The sequence below is a fragment of the Nelusetta ayraudi genome, unplaced genomic scaffold (genome assembly GCF_046127955.1).
Source record: "Nelusetta ayraudi isolate G7.1 ecotype Tasmania unplaced genomic scaffold, CSIRO-AGI_Nayr_v1 ptg000009l, whole genome shotgun sequence".
Lineage (NCBI taxonomy): Eukaryota > Metazoa > Chordata > Actinopteri > Tetraodontiformes > Monacanthidae > Nelusetta > Nelusetta ayraudi.
The window spans coordinates 1,360,469-1,383,301 of record NW_027466059.1 but is presented as its reverse complement, the minus strand read 5'-3'; the positions used below and the strand labels follow the sequence as shown (position 1 = coordinate 1,383,301).

The following is a 22,833-nucleotide window of genomic DNA, read 5'->3' as shown; positions in this document are numbered from 1 at the left end:
TCTGAAGCCTAAATCTGAAAAAACAAAACAAAAAAAAATATCTACGTCAGAAAAAAAGGTCAGCTCTCTTGTGTTCAATGCATTAGTCGTGTGCATTGCTGTGAAATTAGCCCTAGATCCCAGCAACCCTGAGTACAGGAGTAAGTGGGTATTGAAACTGGATAGATATGGATGGAAATATATATATATATATATATATATATATATATATATATATATATATATATATATATATATATATATATATATATAATATGTACACACACATATATATTTACACACACACACACACCTATACGGAGCACCTTTGTTATTTATTTATTTATTTATTTTTTCAGGTCGTCGTTCGGGTCTCCTGATTAATTTTCGTTTTAGCGCTTGTGAAGTCCTCCAAACCAGCTGGAGAACCAGAGACACTCTTTCCTTTTAACAAAGACGAGCAAGAATGATATCCGGAATCGGTCTGGATTCGTCCAATGAGCGTTGACTCCAGAAGTGCCGGGGCAAATAACTGTTAACTTACTTTTCCGGCGTGTGGCGTTTTTACTGAGCAGAAGGATATAAGCTAATAGGCACAATACATTAAACAGAGGAATTCAGCCGAGACAACACCATATTCACTTTTGTCCAGGAGGTATGAGGATATTCTGCTTGTAGCAACCATTTATTTACATGTTTACATCGAAATTTCTGGAGCATGCGGGATAACGTTAGCCGTTAGCCGCTTAGCCTGTCATCTGGCTGTCGAGCGCCATTCATTTTGACACAATGATTTGCTCATGAACTGGTGAATAGCGCAGACTTCAGAAAAACGCTTCCACCACTTTGCAACGAGTCGACCTGTCCAACAATCAATTATTTCCACCGACGAACCTTTGCTGTGTGCACAAAACGAGCTAGCTGAGGCGTTAGCATTGTGCTCATCAACCTTGCTTACTACTGCAGTGAATGCGCGCCACGCATGTGTCTGCTCTGTTTATGTGAGCTACCGTATGGTATTCTGACATTTAGACCCTAAACCATAAAATTTTTTTTTTTTAAATTCTTCTTAGTTTAAAGTACAACATATGTAAATTGTAAAAAGAGACAAGATTTTCACAGTACGTTTCAGCATTGTTGAAACTTCTGTCTTATGGAAGCCTAAGCAGATTACACTTCAGGTTTGATGCTATAAAATTTTAATGTCTTCAACAGATGTAACAAATGTATTTTTTATTGTGCAATACTTGTCCCATATTTTGGTCAGAATGACCACATAGTAAAAGATAAAACATGCAAGCTAGACACGCAACATTAAGACTGTTATTTAGAGTTGTCAGTGTTGTATTATTCTCGTCATTTTGTTGCTGTTTCTTCCTGGTGTACCACCTTTTATTTAGCTCTGTTTTGATGTTGCAGTGTGGTCTCTGATTCCTCTCTAGCCTCCAGAGGTATGGATGCCGAGGGCTTTGGTGAGTTGCTGCAGCAGGCAGAGCAGCTGGCAGCGGAAACGGAGGCTGTGTCAGAGCTGCCGCACGTTGAGAGGAACCTCCAGGAGATCCAGCAGGCAGGGGAGAGGCTTCGATCCCGCACCCTCACCCGCACCTCGCAAGATGCAGCAGACGTGAAAGCGTAAGGCATATAGCCAGCACACCCACTCGCAATTATGACAAAACGTCAGAAGGATTTGGACTAAAATTGTTCCAAGACATACAAAAACCTAGAGAAACAGATATCGTAGTGCAATATCAGATCTTCTGCATCTCCTGGATAAAACGATTTGCGTTGGTTGACAGTGCTTGTTGATTGCTCTCTGTAAATTTAATACATTTACCTGCCGTCCTAGAATAGGATGGGGCCCTCTTTAGATTTTTTCTTTTTCTCTTTATTTTATATGAAGGACAATGCACATTAGTTTACATTCCTGTCAGTGTGCCGGTGTTAGCCAGAGGCTCAGTAGGATGTAGGGCCAAAGTTTGTCAATAAAATGTCCACAAATAACACCCATACATGATACAACCACCAGCTGCATGAGCTGTTGACAAAAGCCAGGATTGATCCATTATTTTGTGTTGTGTATGCTGAATTCTGACCCTGCCATCCAAATATTGCAGCAGAAATCTTGACTCATCAGACCTGACATTGTCCATTTTTGGGCCTCACATGAGTTTTTACGTAATTGTCTATTTTGTACCTCAAAGTTTGATGAGCTCAGAGATGGTCTTCTCTATAACCCAATTGTCACGTGTGGTCATTTCAGTTACCGTGGCTATTCTGTTGTTCAGAACAAGTCTGGAACCAGTTGATTGTGCATGAAAATCTGCATATCCACAGTTATCTGAAACATTGAATTCAGCTAGTCAGGAGTCAAGTCCTAGGCCAATTTCAAAAACTTAAATCACCCTTTTCCCACTTTAGGAAAGCCTCTTGTGCCCTCTACTGGTTATGGAAAACACTACGATTCAGTGTCAGGTTTTTTTTTATTATTTTTTTTTAATATAAAGTACATCTCCCAAACATCCTATTTTGCTTGTTCCCAGGTCAATCCTTCTTGGTTCCCGTGGTTTAGACATCTTCCACATCTCTCAGAGGCTAGAAACTCTGAGCGCTGCCACCACGTTCGAGCCCCTGGAGCCGGTTAAAGACACTGACATACAGGTAGGCCGACACCTCAATAATAACTTGCTTTAGTCATGTAAGTTGTGTTGAAGCAAATGCCAGTGTAGACCACACGAGTCTACACGAATGCATGAGTCAATATGACCAATGCAGTTTATTGTTTAGCTACAGTATACTTCTTTTTCCTTTAACCTCAAGTTAAGTAGGAAAGTCAAGTCAAGTTACGTCTATTTTTTTTTTTAATTACAAATTACACAGCTTCAAGGTCTTCTGTCAACCTCTACATCATTACATCAGAGTTTATGCTTCAATACAACACAGATTTATGGACAGCGATATGACACCAGGTCTTGTTCTTGCTATTTCCTAAAATATTTCTCCTCTCCTCAATGTACACCTTCAATTGTTTGACACTTAAAATTATGACTCTGCTTTCCGTTCGTCTTGGTCAGCCGGATGTGTTAGCCGGGGTGGGTTTAAACGACTTGCTGACTGGAAGAGCACTTAGGATCTGACTCACTCTCGTGGACACACACAGCTCTCACCGATCTCGCCTTTTTGCTTTCCAAGAAGAAAGTACTTGACAATTTTTCTTCTCAAAATAATGCTGTTGTGACAGCTGATATGCTATTTGTTAGAGTGCACTCCAGCCAGACTTAGGTTTTTGTTTTTTGTTTTTTTAATGTATTTTTTTTACAAGACCTGAATGTGCCATGAATATACAAATGGTAACACACAAAGCTATGTTTTGTTGTGAGTGTTGGTGGAGCTGCTAGAAGAAAAATGTGTGGGTAGAATAAAAATGATAAAAAATTCATAATGTTTAATCAGTCTTCCAGTATGCCCGAGTCTCATCTTAAGGCGTCAGTTATGTTCCTGCAGCCTCTCTTTGCTTCAGGCGGAGGGCTAAAACCCACTATTACAAAATCAGCTCGTTGTTAGTTCTCTGTCATTTTTAATTGCAGTTCAATTTCAAGATTCAAACCGACGCTACAAAGACACAGTACAGAATATGTGGGCATGTGTTTGTGCAACGCGCAGGATCAGATTACATGTCTTTTGGGCTCTTGTGGCATAAAGAAACTGTGAGTTGTGAGCGATGTGCCTGTATGCATTGCTGAATGCAAATCTAACTGCTGGATCCTGTTATAGATGGACATGGAGACACAGTTCCTGACATTGTGCCTAATGATGATAATGCACGAGTGGTTTAGTTATTTGCAGAACATGTTTCTGGACCTAACCCATGTAAGAAAACCTCAGTTTAGCTGGTAGTCCAACTGACAAATTTGCCTCATCAGTTTCTCCTCCTTTCATCCAGAACAACTGTTTTCTGAGAAAAATGCAGAAAAAAAAAGATTTTGACATGATTGTGTTTTGCACCCGGCAACTAAAACCTTATCGTTTTGCCCGTCTTCTTGTCTGCTTGTGTAAGAGATTAAGATTTTCTTTAACGAATGCGACATTGTCTTGCATAACATTATTAGGAAAAATTATCCACATTTTGGAGAGACAAACAGCTACCAAGCTTTTCCTGACTCTTCATATGTTCATGTCTCTTTCATACGCAATTTGGGGTTTGACATTGTTAGTGCAGTGTATCTACCTTAAATACACATGCTGGAATTGGAGCCAGCTGCTGCCACGTCCTTGCAACGACGTCCTTTGTAGCAGTGTGGATTTGCATATGCTGTGTTGCGTTGCTGCCTGTGTCGATGGTGAATATCTTTTTAATTTTTAGAGGTATTTGCTGTCCACAGTTCTTTTTGCTGCTGTGCTGTAAAATCGTGTGTACGCTGGTAAATCACCACGGATGATCAGGAAACGACAGTGATTTAAAAAAAAAAAAAAAAACGTAGACAAAATGATTTGCAATAGAGAAAAATCTGCCACAAGTAAGCTCTCTGTTCTTCATCTCACTTCTGGCAGAGCAGAGACCCCTCACCCCCCTCCCCGCCCAATTTACCCCTTCCACTATATCTTCTTTCTTTGGTTATTTTTTTTGTCTTTTGGTCCTATTTAGATGCTTTATCCTTTGCTTTGCCTGCGTACGCACTCCGCAGTATTTTTTCATCGAGCTTCTGGACAAATTTTGCGTGTCCACTCCTGATTTGGAAGCACGCAAATTTTCAGTCCCGTCTAAACGCAACTGTCGCTCGTACACCCAAGGATCCCGTCAGCTTTTTGCACGCTTTGACAATTGACACACCTGCCCCCTGTGTTCCGCCACAGTCGTGATGCACACACATCCGTCTCCCTTGGCTTGCGCCGTCCAAACCCTTCATTAACTAAACATGACCCTTAAGAGCATGATTAGCCTCATTTCAAGACAGGATGTCGGAAGCCATCAAGCGAGGGGGGAAAAATCCATTACCATAATTGCATTGAGCTGTGGGAGGGAGGGAGAGAGGAGAAGGAAGGGAGGATGCATAGATGGATTAAAAAAAAAAAAAAGAAGGAAGGAAACGAGTGGGCCGGATGGTGGGAGGGGGCGGAGGGCCGTCGTAGGAGCCGGGATGAGTTGAATGAGGGAGGAACCGTGGGGGTGGGGGGGAGACGAGGAGCGGCAGTGGGCAGCGGCGATCCATACGAATCCATAGTTCCTTCTCACGCGCCCCCCACACACACACACATTCCCACCCCTGCGTCTGAGCGCTCAGTTGGTACGGCCCTCCGACTACAATAAAACCACCTCCGACGAGTCTGGATGTGGCACTTCCACTCGCCGCTCCCCCCACCACCACCACGCTTGCGCGCCACAGCCACCGGTCGAGCGTCTGTGACGCGGAAGAGCTGGAGGCCGACTGCCATGCCGGTTCGACGAGGGCGCAGAGAACACACCCCAGCATGGCGGCAGCCGCCGCCGACGCTGCTGCTGCCCTGGCAGATGAGGGATGAGGTGGGGGGGGTGGGGGGGCTGCCAAAAGCCCAGATACCTGAACACAGACGAAGAAAGAAAAAGAAAAGTCATTTTCTCCCCCCCCTTCTTTTACTCTTTTCCTGTTTCACCCTGCTTTTCATCTTCCCAGTCTGCCTGTCTGCCAGGCAGGCTGGCAGGCAGGCAGGCAAGCAAGCAAGCAGGCGCTCAGCATGAGTGAGTATTGACTTTATATATATATACACACACACACACACACACACACACACACACTCTCAGGCAGACACTCGCACCGATGGGCTTGGTGCTTTGTCTGTCACACTTTCTATCTGTTTGGCTGCGCTACGTTTATGCGGCACTGTGATTCGAGCTGACGGGAAAGATTGTTGAATATCAGAAATAAGCTGTCGTTGGATAAATACCTAATAATGCAGGCATGGCTGCAAACGATTTAGGTATATATTCCGCAGCAGGAAATAGGAGAGTGATGGGTGGGGTTTCGGTCTTTCTCTCTCTCTCACTCTCTCTCTCTCTCTCCCCCTCTCTCTCTCTCACACACACACACACACACACACACACACACACACACACACACACACACACACACACCAGGGCTGATTGTATCATGGCAAATGAGGACAGCAAGCCTCCCACTCCTCGTGCACGATGACTGGCACCGTGTGCGATGCTCCAGGTCTCTAGAATCCGCTCCATGAATGATCGTCCTCATACACGCAGACTTTAAAATTTAGCGCCAGAGCGTATTGAAAGACTGGAGAAAAAGAGGAGAAAAAACGGGGCTAAATTTCGTCAAACGTACTGAAAGGCTGCATTTAAGCGCAGACCGTGTGACCGCGTTGGCCGCCGCCACTTTGAATAAAGGGGCCTGTGTGTTCTGGCCACGGAACATTGATGCACGCGGAAATCTTTATTCCAAGAGATGCTCACACCATTGACATTTGTTTCCGAGGGTATATACATATTTTTTTAAGCATTTTCAGAAAAAGGAGGTCACATTGGCGGATCATGTTTGAGACGCAGTTGGTCTTTTGTCCCCTCATGAGTTGATGAAAGGATTTCTTATTGCATCTACGTATCAGAAAAAAGATTAAAACTCCCAGCAGTTCATTTTTTTTATTTTTTTTATTTTTAGCTAAAAACATAATTTAACCCTGCTGTACGCCTTTAAGTCTATATTCCAGTGTCATTCTTTGTGGACTTTTGCCATACCTGGATCATAGATAATAGATCTAATCTACAGATTTATTTGATCTTGAATAAATTCTTCTCTGTGGCCATGTTCCTGCTTTTGTAGAAGCTTGAGGCGGTTGTGGCCAGTGAGCTGTGGGTGTTTACAGTGGTCTCCGAGGATGCATGATGTTGGGGTGGGGCACCACATAAAAAGAGGCACATTATTACCTACAGCTTTCGGCCAGGATCAACTGAGAGTTCCTGTTATGCCATTTTTTCCCCCCCTTATCATCTTAATGTGTGATTGCCTGCTGATTTCAAACTGCACGTTTTCTTTTTATCATTAGTTAGGAGCATCTACAAGCATGTCGAGCACTATTGGGGGAGATGAGAGGGCGTATAAAGATAATATTTGTAATCTTTATAATCTTCCATCCAAATATCGTGGCCAAGTTTTTTACTGCGAATCAAAGTTACACAACGGTGACGTGGGCAGCAATGACTTGACGGTTCTGGCGTTAATATCCTCTTAATGAAGGCGGTGACTACCGCGATTGTTCAGCGCACCATCTAAGTGGCTCCCAAAAGCAACTGTCTAGACGCTGTAACAATGTTAACTAGACCCAGAAAATGAAGTCTAATATTCTTATCTTTATTCCAGTTGAATTCGTCAACGCAATTCTGATCCTGATTGTGCAGTGAACAGTTCTTCAATCTCAGGCAAATGGGGATTTTCTGGCCGCTGCTGTCTCGTCGATTTAGTTTTGGCTCAAAAAATGCAAAGCTGCTGGCAACGAAATGACGGCGATAAAGAAACTTCTGGTAGTGTTTCAGTGTCAAGCGGGGGGGGGTGCGTTTATGTGTGTGTTGCAAAATCTTCCACCACTGACCACTGTTCTACTCCCACACCCTGCACATCGCCGGAAAAGATTCCTGCTCTTCATCCTCTCCTTCATTTTTTTTTTTTTACTGGATGTCGGCCAGTCACCACCAGTGACCAGCTGGTTCTTCTGCTCATTCGTAGTAACCGACACACACGCAAATATCGCATCTATATGCACCCTCATGACCCCCGCCCCCGCCCCAACCATAGCAGATAAGATAAATATAGACCTAATCTGAGCCTCTCCAGGGAAAACAGGAGATGGAGGGGGAGTAAAAAGATAAAGGGAGTCCATGGTGGGAAACTAGGAGTGTGCAAAAAGTTATAAGAAGGGTAAAGTGGGAGGAAGAGGAGTTTAGTTCACTTACTAATTGGTTCAGACAGAGAAAGAAAATTGAATATTTACTGAGCCAAAGTAGGAGCCTCTAGACCCAGCCATCATGAGCTTGGGAATGGGCGTAGTTTTGTCATTACGACAAAAATTACACTCGTTCATTCATAATAATGATTTTTTTTCTCTTTGTTTGGATTAAAAAAATATTAAATCAAGTGCCACTAGGGATGTTAACAATCAATCGATTATCGATTAATTGTTGATTAAGAATTTAATTATTAATTAATTAATTTAACATTTTTTTACACAGGATTTTTTTTTTTTCGTGTGTCGTGTATACCTGTATCCCTAGAACAAGTTGCTTTTAGACAACTTAAAAAAAAAAGTTGAAATGTGACCTATTAGAAGTCAACTTAAAGTCACAGGATGAATGTTTAGGATGTTTTTACTGTTTTCTAATGAAGAAATGGGTCACATTGGACCCTCAACATTATTTATGGGTTAAGCAGTGTGTTACTTATACATTTTTCATTGTGAAATTTAGGTTCTCAGGAAAAAGAAATTGCCCCTTATTCATTAATCGTTAATCGATCGGTAGGGTCAATTAACTAACGATTAATGAATTAATCGATATATATATTTTTCTCCTGGAGTAGGGGGACTACTCCCCCTACTTAATGGCTGAGAACTTGGACAGAAAGGATGGGCAGATGAAAAGGACGAAGGTCGATTATTGACTGGTGGTTGGTCGGATAATGAGGGATGAAAAAGCAGAGTTACAGAAGAGCAGTGAGTCGGGTTATGCACTCAGTCGACACAATGGGTCGGCCTCAGCATCGACACTTTGTTGTCGTCACACGGGTGTCACGACTCCAAGCATTCTCTCCACCAACCTTTACAGTCTGGTTGGTATTTCCTGTGGCTTTATGAATAAAGTTGGAAAACCCTTTCAAAACAGGCTTTAAACCTCTTTCCCCAGAGGTCGACTGAAACCACTGCCCCCTTTTTTTTTTGATAAGCCACTTTCTTTTAAATCAAGTTTTTTGATAAATCCTTTTGATCCTACTTCTACCGTGTTTTTTTTTTTTTTTTTTTTTTTCATGTCCTTTTAACGCTTTTGAATTCATCAAACCACTTCAGATTGCTTTACGCACGCACGGTGCCCCGCACAGGAAGTGGCCTCGACTTGTGAGAAAGAATCCACAGCGTCCAGTAGCCGCTGCCCTTTATGAAACACTAAATGCTGATATTCGACCGTACTCCCGGCCTGAGCTCTCTGGAGGTTGCAACAACGACATGGCCACCATTTTGGTGTCGTCTCACAAGATGGCTGGTCTCCATGCACCTCAGCGTCCAGAGATTCTTCCTCTGGACGCTGCCGTTATATTTCCTGCACTCTCTGTTCGATGAAGGATAAGCGTTACCCAGTATCTGGTACCCCCCCCCCCACCCCCTTTAACTTTGCTTTGATTTCGAATCCATAATCCCCAATTTTATGATGACTGGTGCTTGTCTGGGGCAGCCACGTCGATGGAGGCGTAGCTGACTGACGTGTCGTCGTGTTAAAGGGAGGAAGTGGCTGCGCACCTCCGTCGCTCGGGAGTAAATGTCGGCACTCCCCGACCAGCTGAATCCGTCTGCAGAAGTGTTTGCATGAGCTTGACAGTATTTTTCACGTCCCTCCGTCTCCTCTCTCTGTCTCTTTCAACCTGCGCAGGGCTTCCTGAAGAACGAGCGGGACAACGCCCTCCTGTCAGCCATCGAGGAGTCTCGCCGCAGGGTCAGTGACTCGGTGTTACTATAGCCGCTGCTTCTGCAAAAAAAATAAAATAATGTTTCAAACCAACTCCAGCGAACCTGCAGAGTCACAAAGGCCCTGTTTAGTTTGGCTGATTTTGATGATTTTCAGCACAGATGTATGTCATAAAATCAGCACATCACCATAAAGGAGTGCTTATGAACCTTTTTGCCTCTTTCTTGTTCCTTCTTTTTTTTTTTCTTCTTTTTTTTTTTTTTTTACTAATTTCTTCTTGCTGTGATCTAAAAGTCCCGGCGTGAACCTTCAGGGAATAGTTTTGAAATGGCTTCCCTGATGTGCAGAGCTAATAGGCCCTGCGTTTAATTAGCTGCCGTTCCCATTATCTTCCTCTGCTCCCTGAGAGAGGGAAAAAGGGGGACGTGTGCAGCAGCGGAAGACTCAAAGGCACCGAGGATTAAAACAAAGTGGCTGTTTTAAAGATGATTCCCCAGATTTGTCGCTAAATATTGCACCTTGCCGTCGCTCAGGGGTTAACAGCCATGTCTGGAACACAAGCTCACTTAACATTTTTTTCGTGTTAGTATTTCTAATTTTGGAAGCTAAAAACCACCACACGTAATGGAAAATTTTCCTCCGTTATTTGTTTGGTTTATTTGACTTTTTCGTTTCATTATTTCCATTTAACTTCCAAAGCCTCAGTAGCCACGGTTCCATTTCAGTCTTTTGCCAACTAAACATTTTGGCCATATTTGAGAGTTTTTTTTCGAAATGTAGGTCTTTCTATTACCAGTTTTTTATTGCGATATTTAGGTTTTGCAATTCTAGGGGTAATGGAAACACAGCTAGTGGCCAAATTTACCTGACGTGTCTCTCGCCCCCCGAGCTCAAACCAGCTTTCAAGATTCAATTAGCTTACATTCCCACTATCATACTTCAAATCTCTACGGAGAGTTAAAATAGATTGCGTTGTGACCTGGTGGATCTCGATGTGGGTCTGCTGCTAAAAGTGACGCGCGTCTCCTCGGGGAAACTCACAGCGACGTCCCTGCGCGCTACATTTACCTGTCGTCGTCTGATGCGTTGTCACCGGATCGGCGGAGTCTTCAAAGCGCCTGCTGTTGTCCTTCCTGTGACGTGCATTGATTGTGTACGTGCACACGCCCACCCTTTCATGAGGCAATTGCCAATTTTTTTTATTTATTTATTTATTTTTTTTAGACGTTCCTGCTGGCTGAAGAATACCACCGCGAGTCCATGCTGGTCCAGTGGGAGCAGGTGAAGCAGAGAGTCTTGCACACGCTCCTTGGAGCAGGAGAAGATGCTCTGGACTTCAGTCAAGATGTGGAGGTACAGGAGTCCCTAAAAAAATGTTGTTGTTTTTAAATGATCTTTTTATTTGGAAAAGACAAATTTCCATTGCATGCATTTGTTACAGACTTGGTCATTCAAGGAATTTGTAGGAATTTGTCCATTTTGCCTTTCTTGTATTTTTTCCGGACTATTGCTTGTTTTAGTTGAAAACCGTAATGATAACGAAACAGAACAGAACTGTGGAATGCACCACTTCAGAACATCCGTGTATCACACACGGAAGGAGGACAGGCTTATACAAGACAAAAGCACATTCATACGAAATCAGATCTAATTGTTTTTACATACTCGGTCCATTTGGACCAAATCCTATAGAGCTTTTCTTTTTCAACTTCAGATCAGATAGAATCAGATATCTTCTCCATTCTTACTCAATCCAGTCGTCAACAGTGAGTGGCTCCACTTTCAACTGGCTGCCAATAGTATAGCCAGTAGTTTTTTAAAAAAACCGTGAACCCAGTAAGTCCTCTGAAAGTGTTCCATCTCACAGCCCCATTTAAGCCACGTGGAGCGGCCGTCTCATCGGAGATTGATGGACACTATTTTTATCTTCCCTCTCAGTCAAAGTCATTGTTCGTGTCGTCCTGTGGGACTTCATCCCAGTACGAGTCTCATAGGGGGAATTGGAAACACTGAGGAGAGGTTTCTCCTCCCATCTGAGAAAACGATCATTATTTATTTTGTCCGTACTAACGTCATAACAGGTGCACGGCTGTACGTTTTCCCTGTCGGATGACCTCGGTTGCTCGTGAACACTGTGCGTTAAATCTCTTCGTGCTGCGCCGTTGTGTCTTCCAGCCGAGCTTTGTGAGCGAGGTGACGGCTCCGGGCAGGAGTGCGATGGACAGCGTGGAGGTGGCCTACGGACGACAGGTCAGTTCGCTCAACTGTAGCAACATCAGGTTGATTTTTTTTTTCTCTCTCTCACAGCCGTTGCAAAATATTACCAGCAGCTGTTTGCTTTGTTTTATCCAAGCTAGCTGCCTTTCACAAGGCCTTGATAGGAGCTTACTGGTGATCTTTACCAGGACTGCGGCTGCAGCGGCTCTGCTGTTGCTGCCTTGATCCGATGGTTTGGTGAAAATGAGGTCAGAGAGATAGAAGTGGGGGGCGGCAGATCAAACATATTGATTGATTTGGCAGTGGGGAGAGAGAGAGTGAGGGACTCTGGGTAATTCTCTCTCTCTCTCTCTCTCTCTCTCTCTCTCTCTGCCTCTGTAATCCCTCCTCCCTTGTCGGCACTGTCTGACCTCTCGCTTCCACACGATGCCTCACTTTGATGTGGCCCGCGTCGCTCTCGTCATGTGCCGACACATCGCGTGCGGGGTGATCTGCTTGCTTTTTTTCGTTTTCCTCGACGACATCTTAAGCATTTTAAACGTTCTCATCGTCTTTTTCCTGTTTTTTGTTGTAATCTACTTCACTCGATGGTCAGTGTTTTTGGTTTTTTTTTCTTTTGGTTGAAACTGAGAGCAGGGTTTCGGGCATTTTCTTTTGTTTGTTTTTTTTAAATACAATACGCATTAGAAAAATTTCTCTCTCTCTTTTTTTTTTTTTTTTTGCAGATTTACATTTACAACGAGAAGATCGTCAATGGCCACATCCAGCCAAATCTGGGCGATCTGTGTGCTTCAGTGGCAGAAACTCTTGATGATAAGGTGAGCCGCGCCCCCCCCCCTCCAATCAGCAATGAAAGATAATTATTACTTGCCGTTAACTGCCGGGACTAAGAAGCGTGTCTCTGCTCCGTCCTTTCTTCAGAACGTGTCTGACGTGTGGCTGATGGTGAAGCAGATGACAGATGTGTTGCTGAGGCCGGCGAAAGACACCCTCAAAAGTCGCACTTCTGTCGAAATGCAGATGGCTTTTGTACGCCAGGCGCTCAGCTTCCTTGAGAACAGGTGTGTTTTGTTTTTTTCACACTTTTTGTCACTTTTGTCACACTGTGGTCAAATGCTACGTGAGCACACATAATGCAGTGACGAGCATCACGAGCTCCGCATCAACATTTAGGCTGCATTGATGTGTCAGCCTTTCTTGCATGTTTCAGGCTTTTCAGGCTTGATTAGCTCTTTCTCTCTAGTGAAATAACTCTTAAAACACTGAAAAGAATATTAAATACAGCTATTTTTATACTTAGTAACTATTAATATCATTTCTTCAACTTCAGCGGGCCGGATTAAAAAGCTTAGTGGGCCGCATATGGCCCCCGGGCCGTAGTTTGCCCATGGTCCATCAGACTGTAGCAGCCTAGAAAACAGAAACATGCGGTTTTGTGTTTGCAGACGTTAGTGCAGACAAGCAATTCCACGTACAAGTTGTTACTTCCCGTTACAACGTCCAACTGCGTCATCACGATAGACCAAGTGCTTTATGTGTGACTAGTGTATGTGTTTTTTTCCCCAGTTATAAAAAATACACCCTGGTCACAGTGTTTGGGAACCTGCACCAAGCCCATCTGGGAGGAGTGCCGGGAACGTACCAGCTGGTCCGCAGCTTCCTCAACATCAAGCTGCCGGGGCCGCTGCCTGGCATGCAGGTAACACGCAGGGCCTCGCTCCCCGCTCAGTGTTATTCAATATTTGCAATGTCTTTCCCATTAAGATGTAATGGGGAATCTGCTCAAAGTCTTTAAGATGGTCTGTTTTAAAAACTTTAATGCACAGAATGACACTGTGAAGGATCTTGTGCTTACTCACATTTTAGTATAGCGTTGTGTAGAAATGTTAACAATTAATCAATTATCAATTAAGATTTTAATCGATTAAATTAAACTAGTTGCGATCACGGGTAGTTAATATCATTAGAACAGTGTAGTGGCAGGAAAGAGCAATTCATCTGTAGGTACTGTGACAGTCATAATATACTTAGAACAAGTTACTTTTATACAACTTTTTTTTAAAAATAAAGTTGAAATGTGATCCATTAGAAGTCAACTTTAGGGTGTTTTTACTGTCCTCTAATGTAAAAATGGCTCACATTGGACCCTCAACATTATTTAAGGGTTAAATAATGTGTTCCTTACACATTTTACATTGTGAAATTTAGGTTCTCAGGATAAATCGCAGCTTATCAAGTAATTGTTAATTGATCGATAAGGTCAATCAACTAACGATTAATGAATTAATCAATCATTTGCATCCCTAAATGGTAAAACTAAATGTAGCGCTTTCTAGCACCTTCACGGTACCCCAAAGCCTTTAACAAAGCCTCTCATTCCTCCATTCATTCACCAATGGGTGGCGCTGCCAGCCCATCGGGAGCAATTAGGGGTTCAGCATCTTGCCCGAAGACAGCTGGAGCCGGAATTCAAACCTCCAACCCTTCAATCATTGGTTGACCCACTCAGTGGCATTCGCACTGCTGAAACAGGCCACATGCAGCTACTCTGCGTTTTTTCAAAAAGCGTCCACACTGCATCCTGGGAGTCCTCCCGCCTCTATTTAAGGCCGTCCGTTTGTCACCAGATCCGTCAGGGTGGATTTTAAAAGCCAAAAATCAATCAAATCATAACAGCCTGGCTGCTGAAAACTGCCTGACGTCGGATCAATCAGCCGAGAGCCCACAGTCGCACAGCTGCAGCCAATTTCTCTCTCTGTGCGTGTGTGCGTGTGTGCGTGTGTGCGTGTGTGCGTGTGTGCGTGTGTGCGTGTGCGCTCCAGGACGGTGAGATCGAGGGGCACCCAGTCTGGGCCGTCATCTACTACTGCCTGCGCTGCGGGGATCTGAACGCGGCCATGCAGGTGGTGAACAGGGTGCAGCATCAGCTGGGAGACTTCAAGAACTGGTTTCAGGAATACATGAACAGCCACGACAGACGGTGAGGACGCCCTCGGCCCCCCCGTCCAAGTAAGGAAGCACATCTGCACCTCGCCCTTCTCATCCATCTCTCCTCTTGATTTCCACCCCCGGCGCCGCAGCCTCTCGCCGGCGTCAGAGAACAAGCTCCGCCTGCACTACCGCAGGGCGCTGCGGAACAGCGCCGACCCCTACAAGAGGGCCGTCTACTGCCTGATCGGAAAGTGCGACATCGGCGACAACCACGGCGAAGTGGCGGACAAAACTGAGGACTACCTCTGGCTAAAGGTGCGACACATTCCCGCACACTCACAGTCTCAAATTCGAATGCTCGAATTCACACGCGGAGCCTCGTCTTTTTCTCGTGCACGCAGCTGAACCAGGTGTGTTTCGACGACGACGGCAGCAGCTCGCCGCAGGACAGGATCACCCTGCCGCAGCTGCAGAAACAGCTGCTGGAGGACTACGGTACCAAACCCAATTTCCTTTCACAATTCTTGAAATGAGCGCAAATGGCCCCTTCGACGACGCCGCCACCGCCGCCTTTCTCCGTTAGCGTTTCCTCCCCAGCAGTGCGTGACAAGCTCATTTAGACGCTGTACCAGCGACGGCCGCATTTTATAGATTTCAAGTCACAGCAGCAGCTGTTCGCTTCCAGTCTCATGACCCTCCCTTTTTTTTTTTTTTTTTTTAAATAAAAGCAAGACAGGCTCAGCCGCACAACACACTCCGACACTCTGCTTCCTTCCCCTCCTTGAAATGCTCCGATCCAGACGTTTCCCTCCCTCAGTGCCAGACACAGTGGCGCTGGATCTGACATTTTTTTTCCTCCCCTCCGAGTGCTGAGTCACTGCTGTGATGTAACCTGAGGACACGGAGCCTAACAAAATGAATGGAAATGAAACATTAACCGTTTTATTGACTAAGGCGCTGAAGCCGCGTCCTCGGATGGATCAGTGAGATCTCACTGAACTCACCTGGTCAGGTCGGCGCCGTGGCCACCAACTGCTGAACATGCAGGGTTTTTTTTTTTTTTTTTAATTATTTTCTTTGTAATCGTGAAGCATCGCGTCACACATCAGCCTTGGAAAATATTCTGATGCGCTGTAGTGTTGCACACGACAACTGCTGGCCATCCGCAAACAATTCAGAATTCATTCTGCAACCAAGAAAGAGCTTCTACTGAAATGTCAAACACTAAAAATATTACAGCTCAGCGCTTAAACCCCCAATTTACACCAGCAGTGTCCTGGAGCCGCGGTGGCTCTATCGCTTCAACCTTTGGTATCATACAAAATGCATTTTGTTCATCATAGTTTCAGATTTAAAGTGAAATCTGCTTTATTATTTTTTTATTACTACTTCATAGCATAACAGCCGAACTAAACGGCGTTGAAGCCGATGCGTGACGTTGACGTTTCACAGTAAAACAAAGCACATGGAAAAACTAAATCCAGCGCGTTGTTTCTTATGATGAAAGTCAACCGGATCCACCGTGTTTTCACATCATTGACTTCCTGTCTGAACGAATAAACGGCAACTTTCTCTACGAGGGCGCCACCGTTTCACGCTTCCAGGACGCGTCCTGAAACGCGCCCGCGTCACGTCTGGTGTGAACCCTGCAGACTGACTTCAATGGCTGCAGGCTGCTCCGGAGCCTCGGACGCTTTTGGTGTAAATTGGGGGTAAAACTACCATATCAGTCTACCACACACACTTGGTCGGATGTTAACTTCAAACTATGGCCGTTAAAATCCGACCAAGGGCCTTTGAAGAGTTTATATTCCTGGCTTTGCCACTTTTGTGTAGCAAAGAAAATAAAACAGGCAGAAGTGGCTTAGAGGAGCTGTGCCACGCCTGCTTGAATATGTTTTTTTCTCCACGCAGGCTCATTTCAATATTTAAAAAAAACACAGCCTCTTAAAAAGCTGCATCCCCCCCCCCGCCTGTTGTACAAAATAAAACATTGTGTGAGCTTAAGGGCAGGGGGTCTTTACACCCGCAGATTCCCCAAATTGCACTCGTCTCCCCCGGGTGCTGCCTGCTCCTCGGGCCGGCCCTGCTCCCCTCAGATAAGGCGGCCGCTGCTCCCTCTTCCCGCTCCTGCCAGTGTGCTGCGCTCTCTCGCCTCACGGTGGGGAGCCCCCCCCCCCCCACCCGTCTCAACTCGGCTCCCCCATCGCTACTCTGGCACCGCGGTCGCCCTCCATCTTGTTTCCTGGCCCCCTGTAATTTTCCGTTCGATGTTCTCTCTCTCTCTCTTCTCTCTCTCTCTCTCTGCATGTCAATCCCCCCCCCCCCCCCCCACCTTATTTCTCGCCTGCACGCTGCTCCTTGCCCACACCCACACTCACTCTTATCCCTTCTCTTTGGTCCTTTTTCCTTTCTTCATCGCTCTCTCTCTCGCCGTCTCTCTCTCCCTCTCTTCATCTCTCACGCGCCGTCGCTTTTTGAACTAAAGTGCTGTACGTCTGAGATAAGACTGTAAAATGGCTGACATGGTCCACCCTGTTCTTACTCTCCAAACTTTCAGCGCGGGTGAGGGGATTAAGGATTATAATTAAAAAGTAAACTCGATGACTGGGGTGCCTTTGCTCGGCGGAAGTGTTTGCAGATTGTTTCATGTCGGTTTACGCGGCGGCGTCTGTCAAACGTTGGCCGAGCACGTCGAGCCAAACTTTAAATGCGCGGTTAATTAATGCAAGCTAATAACGTCAGAAAGTGGAAGAAGTTCCTTAGTTCAAGATTCTTTCAAGATGTTTTGCTGTAATTCGCTGTCTTTTTCCGCGCATATTTTTTTTTTTTTTTAGTATTTTTAATATGAGCAAGTTTCCCACCCATCAGCGATTGTCTGATTATTTGAAGGTGTTGCTGGAATATTCACTTTGCCTCCCCGAAGTGAATATTCAATGAACTCCCCCAGAAATGAGAAACGCTCTTTTCGCTCGTTTCATCATTTTAGAAGTCATGTGCTGAAACTTTTGGAAAAATATGTCCTTTGTGAGGTCACAGACGGCACAATACCCCTCTAACTCTGGTCAAGAATGAAAAATGAAGATCTGGTCCTGGTTCTAATATGGGGCATATGATGGAACGAGCTCTTTGTGTGACCAACTAAACCATTTCCAGTTTGCAGATCTTTCAAAATAAAACTCCTCCCTCTGTCTTCTTCCCAACAGGAGAGTCCCATTTCTCCGCCAGCCAGCAGCCCTTCCTCTATTTCCAGGTGTTGTTCCTGACGGCTCAGTTCGAGGCGGCAGTGGCCTTCTTGTTCCGGGTGGAGCGACTCCGCAGCCACGCCGTGCACGTGGCGCTGGTCCTGTACGAGCTGCAGCTGCTGCTCAAGTCGTCCGGCCAGAGCGCTCAGCTGCGTGAGTCGAAACGCTCTCTGCTGTTTTTGCGATAGTTTAACCAAGTCAAAGTGTTTCCCGCCTTTAAAAGAGCTTCTTCTGACCGGCTCCCTGCAGTGAGCCAGGAACCCGGAGACCCTCCAATGGTCCGCCGCCTCAACTTCATCCGCCTGCTCATGCTGTTCACGCGCAAATTCGAGTCCACGGATCCGCGGGATGCCTTGCAGTACTTCTACTTCTTACGGTAGTTTGTTCGCGCCGACGGAGACACTAACGTACGACATGTGATATAAAACCGAACCATCGGCCCTCATGATCTTTGTGTGAATTCCCTCTGCACAGCAACGAGAAGGACAGCCAGGGAGAAAACATGTTTATGCGCTGCGTCAGCGAGCTGGTCATTGAGAGTCGAGAGGTGAGAGACTCCTTGTTAACTAGCGAGGGGGTGGGGAATCTAAATGCAGCTCTTCAGTATCATTTATTATTTATTCACAACAATTGTGTCTTGGAGAACCTCATTAAGTTTTTATGTTTTTATTTATTTATTTATTTTTTTTATAAATGTCATCATTTAATGAGAATTATATGTCAAAGCTGTGGTTTTATTTGGGGCACTCTGTTAACATCAATGCACTGTCATGTGTTTTGTGTAGTTTGACGTGCTGCTGGGCAGATTGGAGAAGGACGGCAATCGGAAGGTAAGAACGACTCTGCAGCACAGTCATCTAGGTCATGATTAGTCCTCCAAGTCTTCCTCGCTCACTGCGTCTCTCCATTTGGCTTCTTCTTCTTCTTCTTCTTCTGTCACTATTTTGCATCTTTGCTATGTGGGAGTTCTAGTCAGTCAAATAAAGACAGAAACGCTCCCTCCTCCCGCCTGCTAGACAGCCCGACATCTGTCATTGTCACGGTGGAGAGAGAGAGAGAGAAAAAAATCACTTAAAAAAAAACACTTTATTGCAGCCTTGCCTCCAGCACGCTCTCTTTTGTGCTCTGCACAATGTGATGGTCTTTCCCCCCCTTCAACTAAATTGAGCGACAGCAGGTTCATTCTGAGCGTTTCAATTCTTCCTTTGAATTCGATTTAACAGAAGATTATTATTAGTTGCAGCGTTCCTTTCAGTCATTATTTTAACTGGTAGACTAATTTTTTTTTTTTTTTTTTTTTTTTTTTACTCCTTGTAAAGTTATTAGAAATTAAGTAAAATGTCATCATTCAAAGTTTGACTCTGCTTGACTCGTGATTTTTGGGAATTTTTAGGAACAGATTTGTAGTTGACGGAGGTCGAACCGCTGTGGCATCAGGGTCCTCATGTCACAGCTTCTACTCTGACGTTTGGAGAGCTCCTCCTCCTCCTCCTCCCTCTGATCTGCTCTCACTGTGATCTCCTCTCCTCTTCTCCCCTCCAGCCGGGAGTCATAGATAAGTTTGCCGGCGACACGAGAGCCATCATCAGTAAAGTGGCTCTCGAGGCCGAGAACAAAGGCTTGTTTGAGGAGGCGGTCCGACTGTACGAGCTGGCAAAGGTGAGAGATCCCTCCCCTCCCCTCCACTCCCGCCTCCCCCTGTTATCTCTGCACACATATACTCTGTTTCATTAAAGTCTGTCTAAAGGCAGCCGCTCACCGTCTCCCTGCTCATTTGCTTCTCTGCAGAACCCAGATAAGGTGCTGGAGTTAATGAACAGGCTCCTCAGTCCGGTCGTGGCACAGGTCAGCGCTCCTCAGTCGAACAAGGAGAGGCTAAAAAACACAGCAGTGGCCATTGCTGAGAGGTAAGAGCAGAGAAGAATGCTAATTTGTTTTGTTTTTTTAATAAAGAATATTCTAAATGGATTTCTATTCTATATTTCTATTCTATTTTAGGGCTGTAATTGCGATTACGCTAACACGTTAAGTTTTTATATCGTATTTCAAACGTAAGGCCGAGTTCCCACCGGAAGCGGAAGCGCCGTGGAACGGAGCCCCGCTTCCTTTCGGCGCCCTTGTTAATTGATGGTGTCGTTCAGTCGTTAGGGTGTCTAAACACACAAACAAACAAACAAACAAACGATGTGAAATTAATCTTGATGGAAAAAGATTTGCTCTGAATGGGAGTAAACAACAGCTGAGAAGAAGCGCTTATCCACCGTCGTGGAGAAATGTGTGTCTAGTGTGAACAGGAGGGCTGCGGCTCGTTCACAGTTTTCGTGGGTGCGCCACTTTGCAGCGCTTCCGCGTCCGGTGTGAACCCGGCACAAGCCTTTTTGTCCCTTTTACTAACCTGTAGTCGGCCCCTCTGTGAATTTCTAGTAAGAAAATACTTTCCATTATGGGTTAAAACTGCCTTGAAACGCAAAATAACAGAATTTTACACAATTCAGATCGCGATTAATCGCAGTTAACTCCGAAGAATCTGCTATTAATCGCGATTAAAAAAAAAATTAATCGTTTGACAACCCTAATATATTTTTTGTCCTCGTGCAGGTATCGTTCTCAGGGCGTAGCAGCAGACAAGACTGTCGACGGCACCTTCTACCTGCTGTTGGACCTGATGACGTTCTTCGACGAGTACCACGCCGGCCACGTGGACAGAGCCTACGACGTGAGTTCCAACAATTCAAAGCAGCGTCTCAAAGTCTCTCGAGTCTTTTTAACCGGCGCACACGTTTAACCGACCTTGCCAGGTGATGGAGCGGCTAAAGCTGCTCCCGCTCAGTCAGGAGAGCGTGGAGGAGAGGGTGGCGGCTTTCAGGAACTTCAGCGACGAGGTGCGTTTGACTGTGGCTCACTTACGGAAAAGTAAATAAAACATTTGATCCGTTTTACGGATGGAGGGGAATTGCAGATTTGCTTGACTTTCATTGTGTCCTTCAGGTTCGCCACAACCTGTCTGAAGTGCTTCTGGCCACCATGAACATCCTGTTCACTCAGCACAAACGCCTGAAGGGGGCGACGACGGGCACGCCAGGGCGACTGCAGAGAACCATGGAAGACAGGGACATGGTGAGAGGAATCTCTCAGCTGCCTGATGATAAAAAATAATTCACTACTCGCATCCGACAATTGTCACCGAATGTGATCTCCCACTGTGTCGCTGCGACTACAAAATGCGACACTGTAACTTACTGTAACGCTCCAAACACTAGTTTTGTTTTTTTCTGCTTCTCCAAACAGCAACTCAGAAGTCAGGCCAGAGCTCTGATCACATTCGCCGGTATGATTCCCTATAACATGGCCGGGGACAGCAATGCAAGACTGGTGCAGATGGAGTTGTTGATGAACTGAGACATCGGCTTGCTTTCTCTCTTTTACACACACACACACACACACACACACACACACACACACACACACACACTCTTTCCCCCTCTTGATTGGTTATGTACAGAACATGTTTTTGCTTGTGTTAACACCACTTGATTTCCCCTCCATTTTCTCTGTGTTTCATTTTATGTTGTTGCTCCATGTTTGTATCTGCGCTTATTTGGAATAAAAATAAGTTTACTTTTCAGTTGTCTTTTTTGTTTGTTTTTTCTTAATTTTGTATAATTTTTGTCCCTTTGCATTTGTCATTCTCACCAAGCTGCAGTCTTTAACATCAGCATGTTTTATTTGTTATCACTGCATGCACAGAGCTGGAAGTCTTTAACGTTACATAAGATAAAAGTGCCAACACAATTTATTATTATTATTACCTTTTAAACACCAGGTACACATTTGCAAGCATATCCACAAAAAATTAGACATTTTTAATAGACATGCTCACTCCTGACAGAAGAAGATTATCAATTATCAGTCTTATTTATCATTGTACATTTGTTCATGCTTGATGTCGAACAAATAAGAAAGCAGCTCAGTTTCCTCTGTTTTCTCAGACCATGTGGACAGGAGTGCGATATCTTACGATTCCCTGCTGCTGCAAGTATCCATGTTCTTCCTGCAGGCTGTCGTACAGTATTTGTCACACTTTCTGTCCCCTGGCAGATGGTGGCTTGGCTTATTTTTTACCGCAGGACTTGGAGTGTGTTCTCATTTATATTTCTGGGTGTAGCGAGGAGGGAGAAAAAAACGGTAAACATTACAAATTTTCTACCAAATATTCGCAACGTGTCTGAAAATAGAGCAAGTTAAGAAAATCAGCCTATTGTCACTATTGAAAAAAAACCTGAGTTCCACTGATGTCTGTTAGAACAAGACACACACACACACACGTTTTCAGAAACAGAAATCAGCTATCGCTAAATTTGTAGCCCACACCCTGTCCTTCAGTCTGGCCTGAGAGAACACAGATGGAGGCTCATTCTGTCTTGGCTGCTCCACATAACTGCAGAGATGTTGAGTTCATGCGCGGCCACAGAAACATCAGAACCAAGAGCAGAGAGAGACCCCTGCTGTTGCACTGCAACCTGAGGACCAGTTCACCGCTGGGGACCCAGGAAATCTGTCTTTACGTTGAGGGGAATTTCTCTTTGTGACTCCATTTGGTTTTCACATCCTGCCCACTGCGTTGCACCCAGCGACAGAAGACCCAACTCCGGGTGTGCGCGCTGCAGCTGGTGTTGTGAATCAGGCCGATAACAGACACCTCCTATAACCCGGCTATTTCACAACACCAGGGTGGCACCACACCACTGTCGACAACTGGAAGAGCCGCTGCCTGATGATGCTGGAGGACAAGGTGCAAACAGT

At 45.0% G+C, this 22,833-nt stretch overlaps 1 protein-coding gene and 1 long non-coding RNA gene across 3 annotated transcripts; one reads left to right on the top strand and one right to left on the bottom strand.

The window, feature by feature from the left end:
* The first annotated feature begins 475 nt into the window (after window positions 1-475).
* On the top strand, window positions 476-21,655 carry nup93 (nucleoporin 93). Of its 2 annotated transcripts, none has more exons than XM_076019229.1 (22): window positions 476-634; window positions 1,422-1,611; window positions 2,520-2,637; window positions 9,602-9,664; window positions 10,862-10,990; window positions 11,813-11,887; window positions 12,580-12,672; window positions 12,776-12,915; window positions 13,421-13,553; window positions 14,677-14,834; window positions 14,935-15,100; window positions 15,187-15,280; window positions 17,992-18,183; window positions 18,280-18,406; window positions 18,505-18,577; window positions 18,816-18,860; window positions 19,573-19,689; window positions 19,819-19,937; window positions 20,629-20,746; window positions 20,829-20,912; window positions 21,019-21,147; window positions 21,319-21,655. In XM_076019229.1, exons 2-22 carry the CDS (start codon window positions 1,433-1,435, stop codon window positions 21,427-21,429), a joined length of 2,463 nt encoding a protein of 820 aa, XP_075875344.1. In that variant the 5' UTR covers window positions 476-634; window positions 1,422-1,432; the 3' UTR covers window positions 21,430-21,655. The 2 variants fall into 2 exon arrangements, with proteins under 2 accessions (XP_075875344.1, XP_075875345.1); XM_076019230.1 differs by having other exon boundaries at window positions 487-634; window positions 1,399-1,611.
* On the bottom strand, window positions 9,335-10,831 carry LOC142883910 (uncharacterized). The gene is made up of 2 exons (XR_012926096.1): window positions 10,706-10,831; window positions 9,335-9,697 (listed from the first exon to the last, which is right to left on the bottom strand). It is a non-coding gene; the product is annotated as an uncharacterized LOC142883910 (long non-coding RNA).
* Window positions 21,656-22,833: the final 1,178 nt, after the last annotated feature.

Coding starts and splice junctions, on each gene's coding strand:
- nup93 (XM_076019229.1), top strand. CDS start 1,433: ATGGATGCCGAGGGCTTTGGTGAGTTGCTGCAGCAGGCAGAGCAGCTG. Junction 12,673..12,775: donor CAGAAACTCTTGATGATAAG/GTGAGCCGCGCC, acceptor TCCTTTCTTCAG/AACGTGTCTGACGTGTGGCT. Junction 18,861..19,572: donor AGAAGGACGGCAATCGGAAG/GTAAGAACGACT, acceptor TCTCCCCTCCAG/CCGGGAGTCATAGATAAGTT.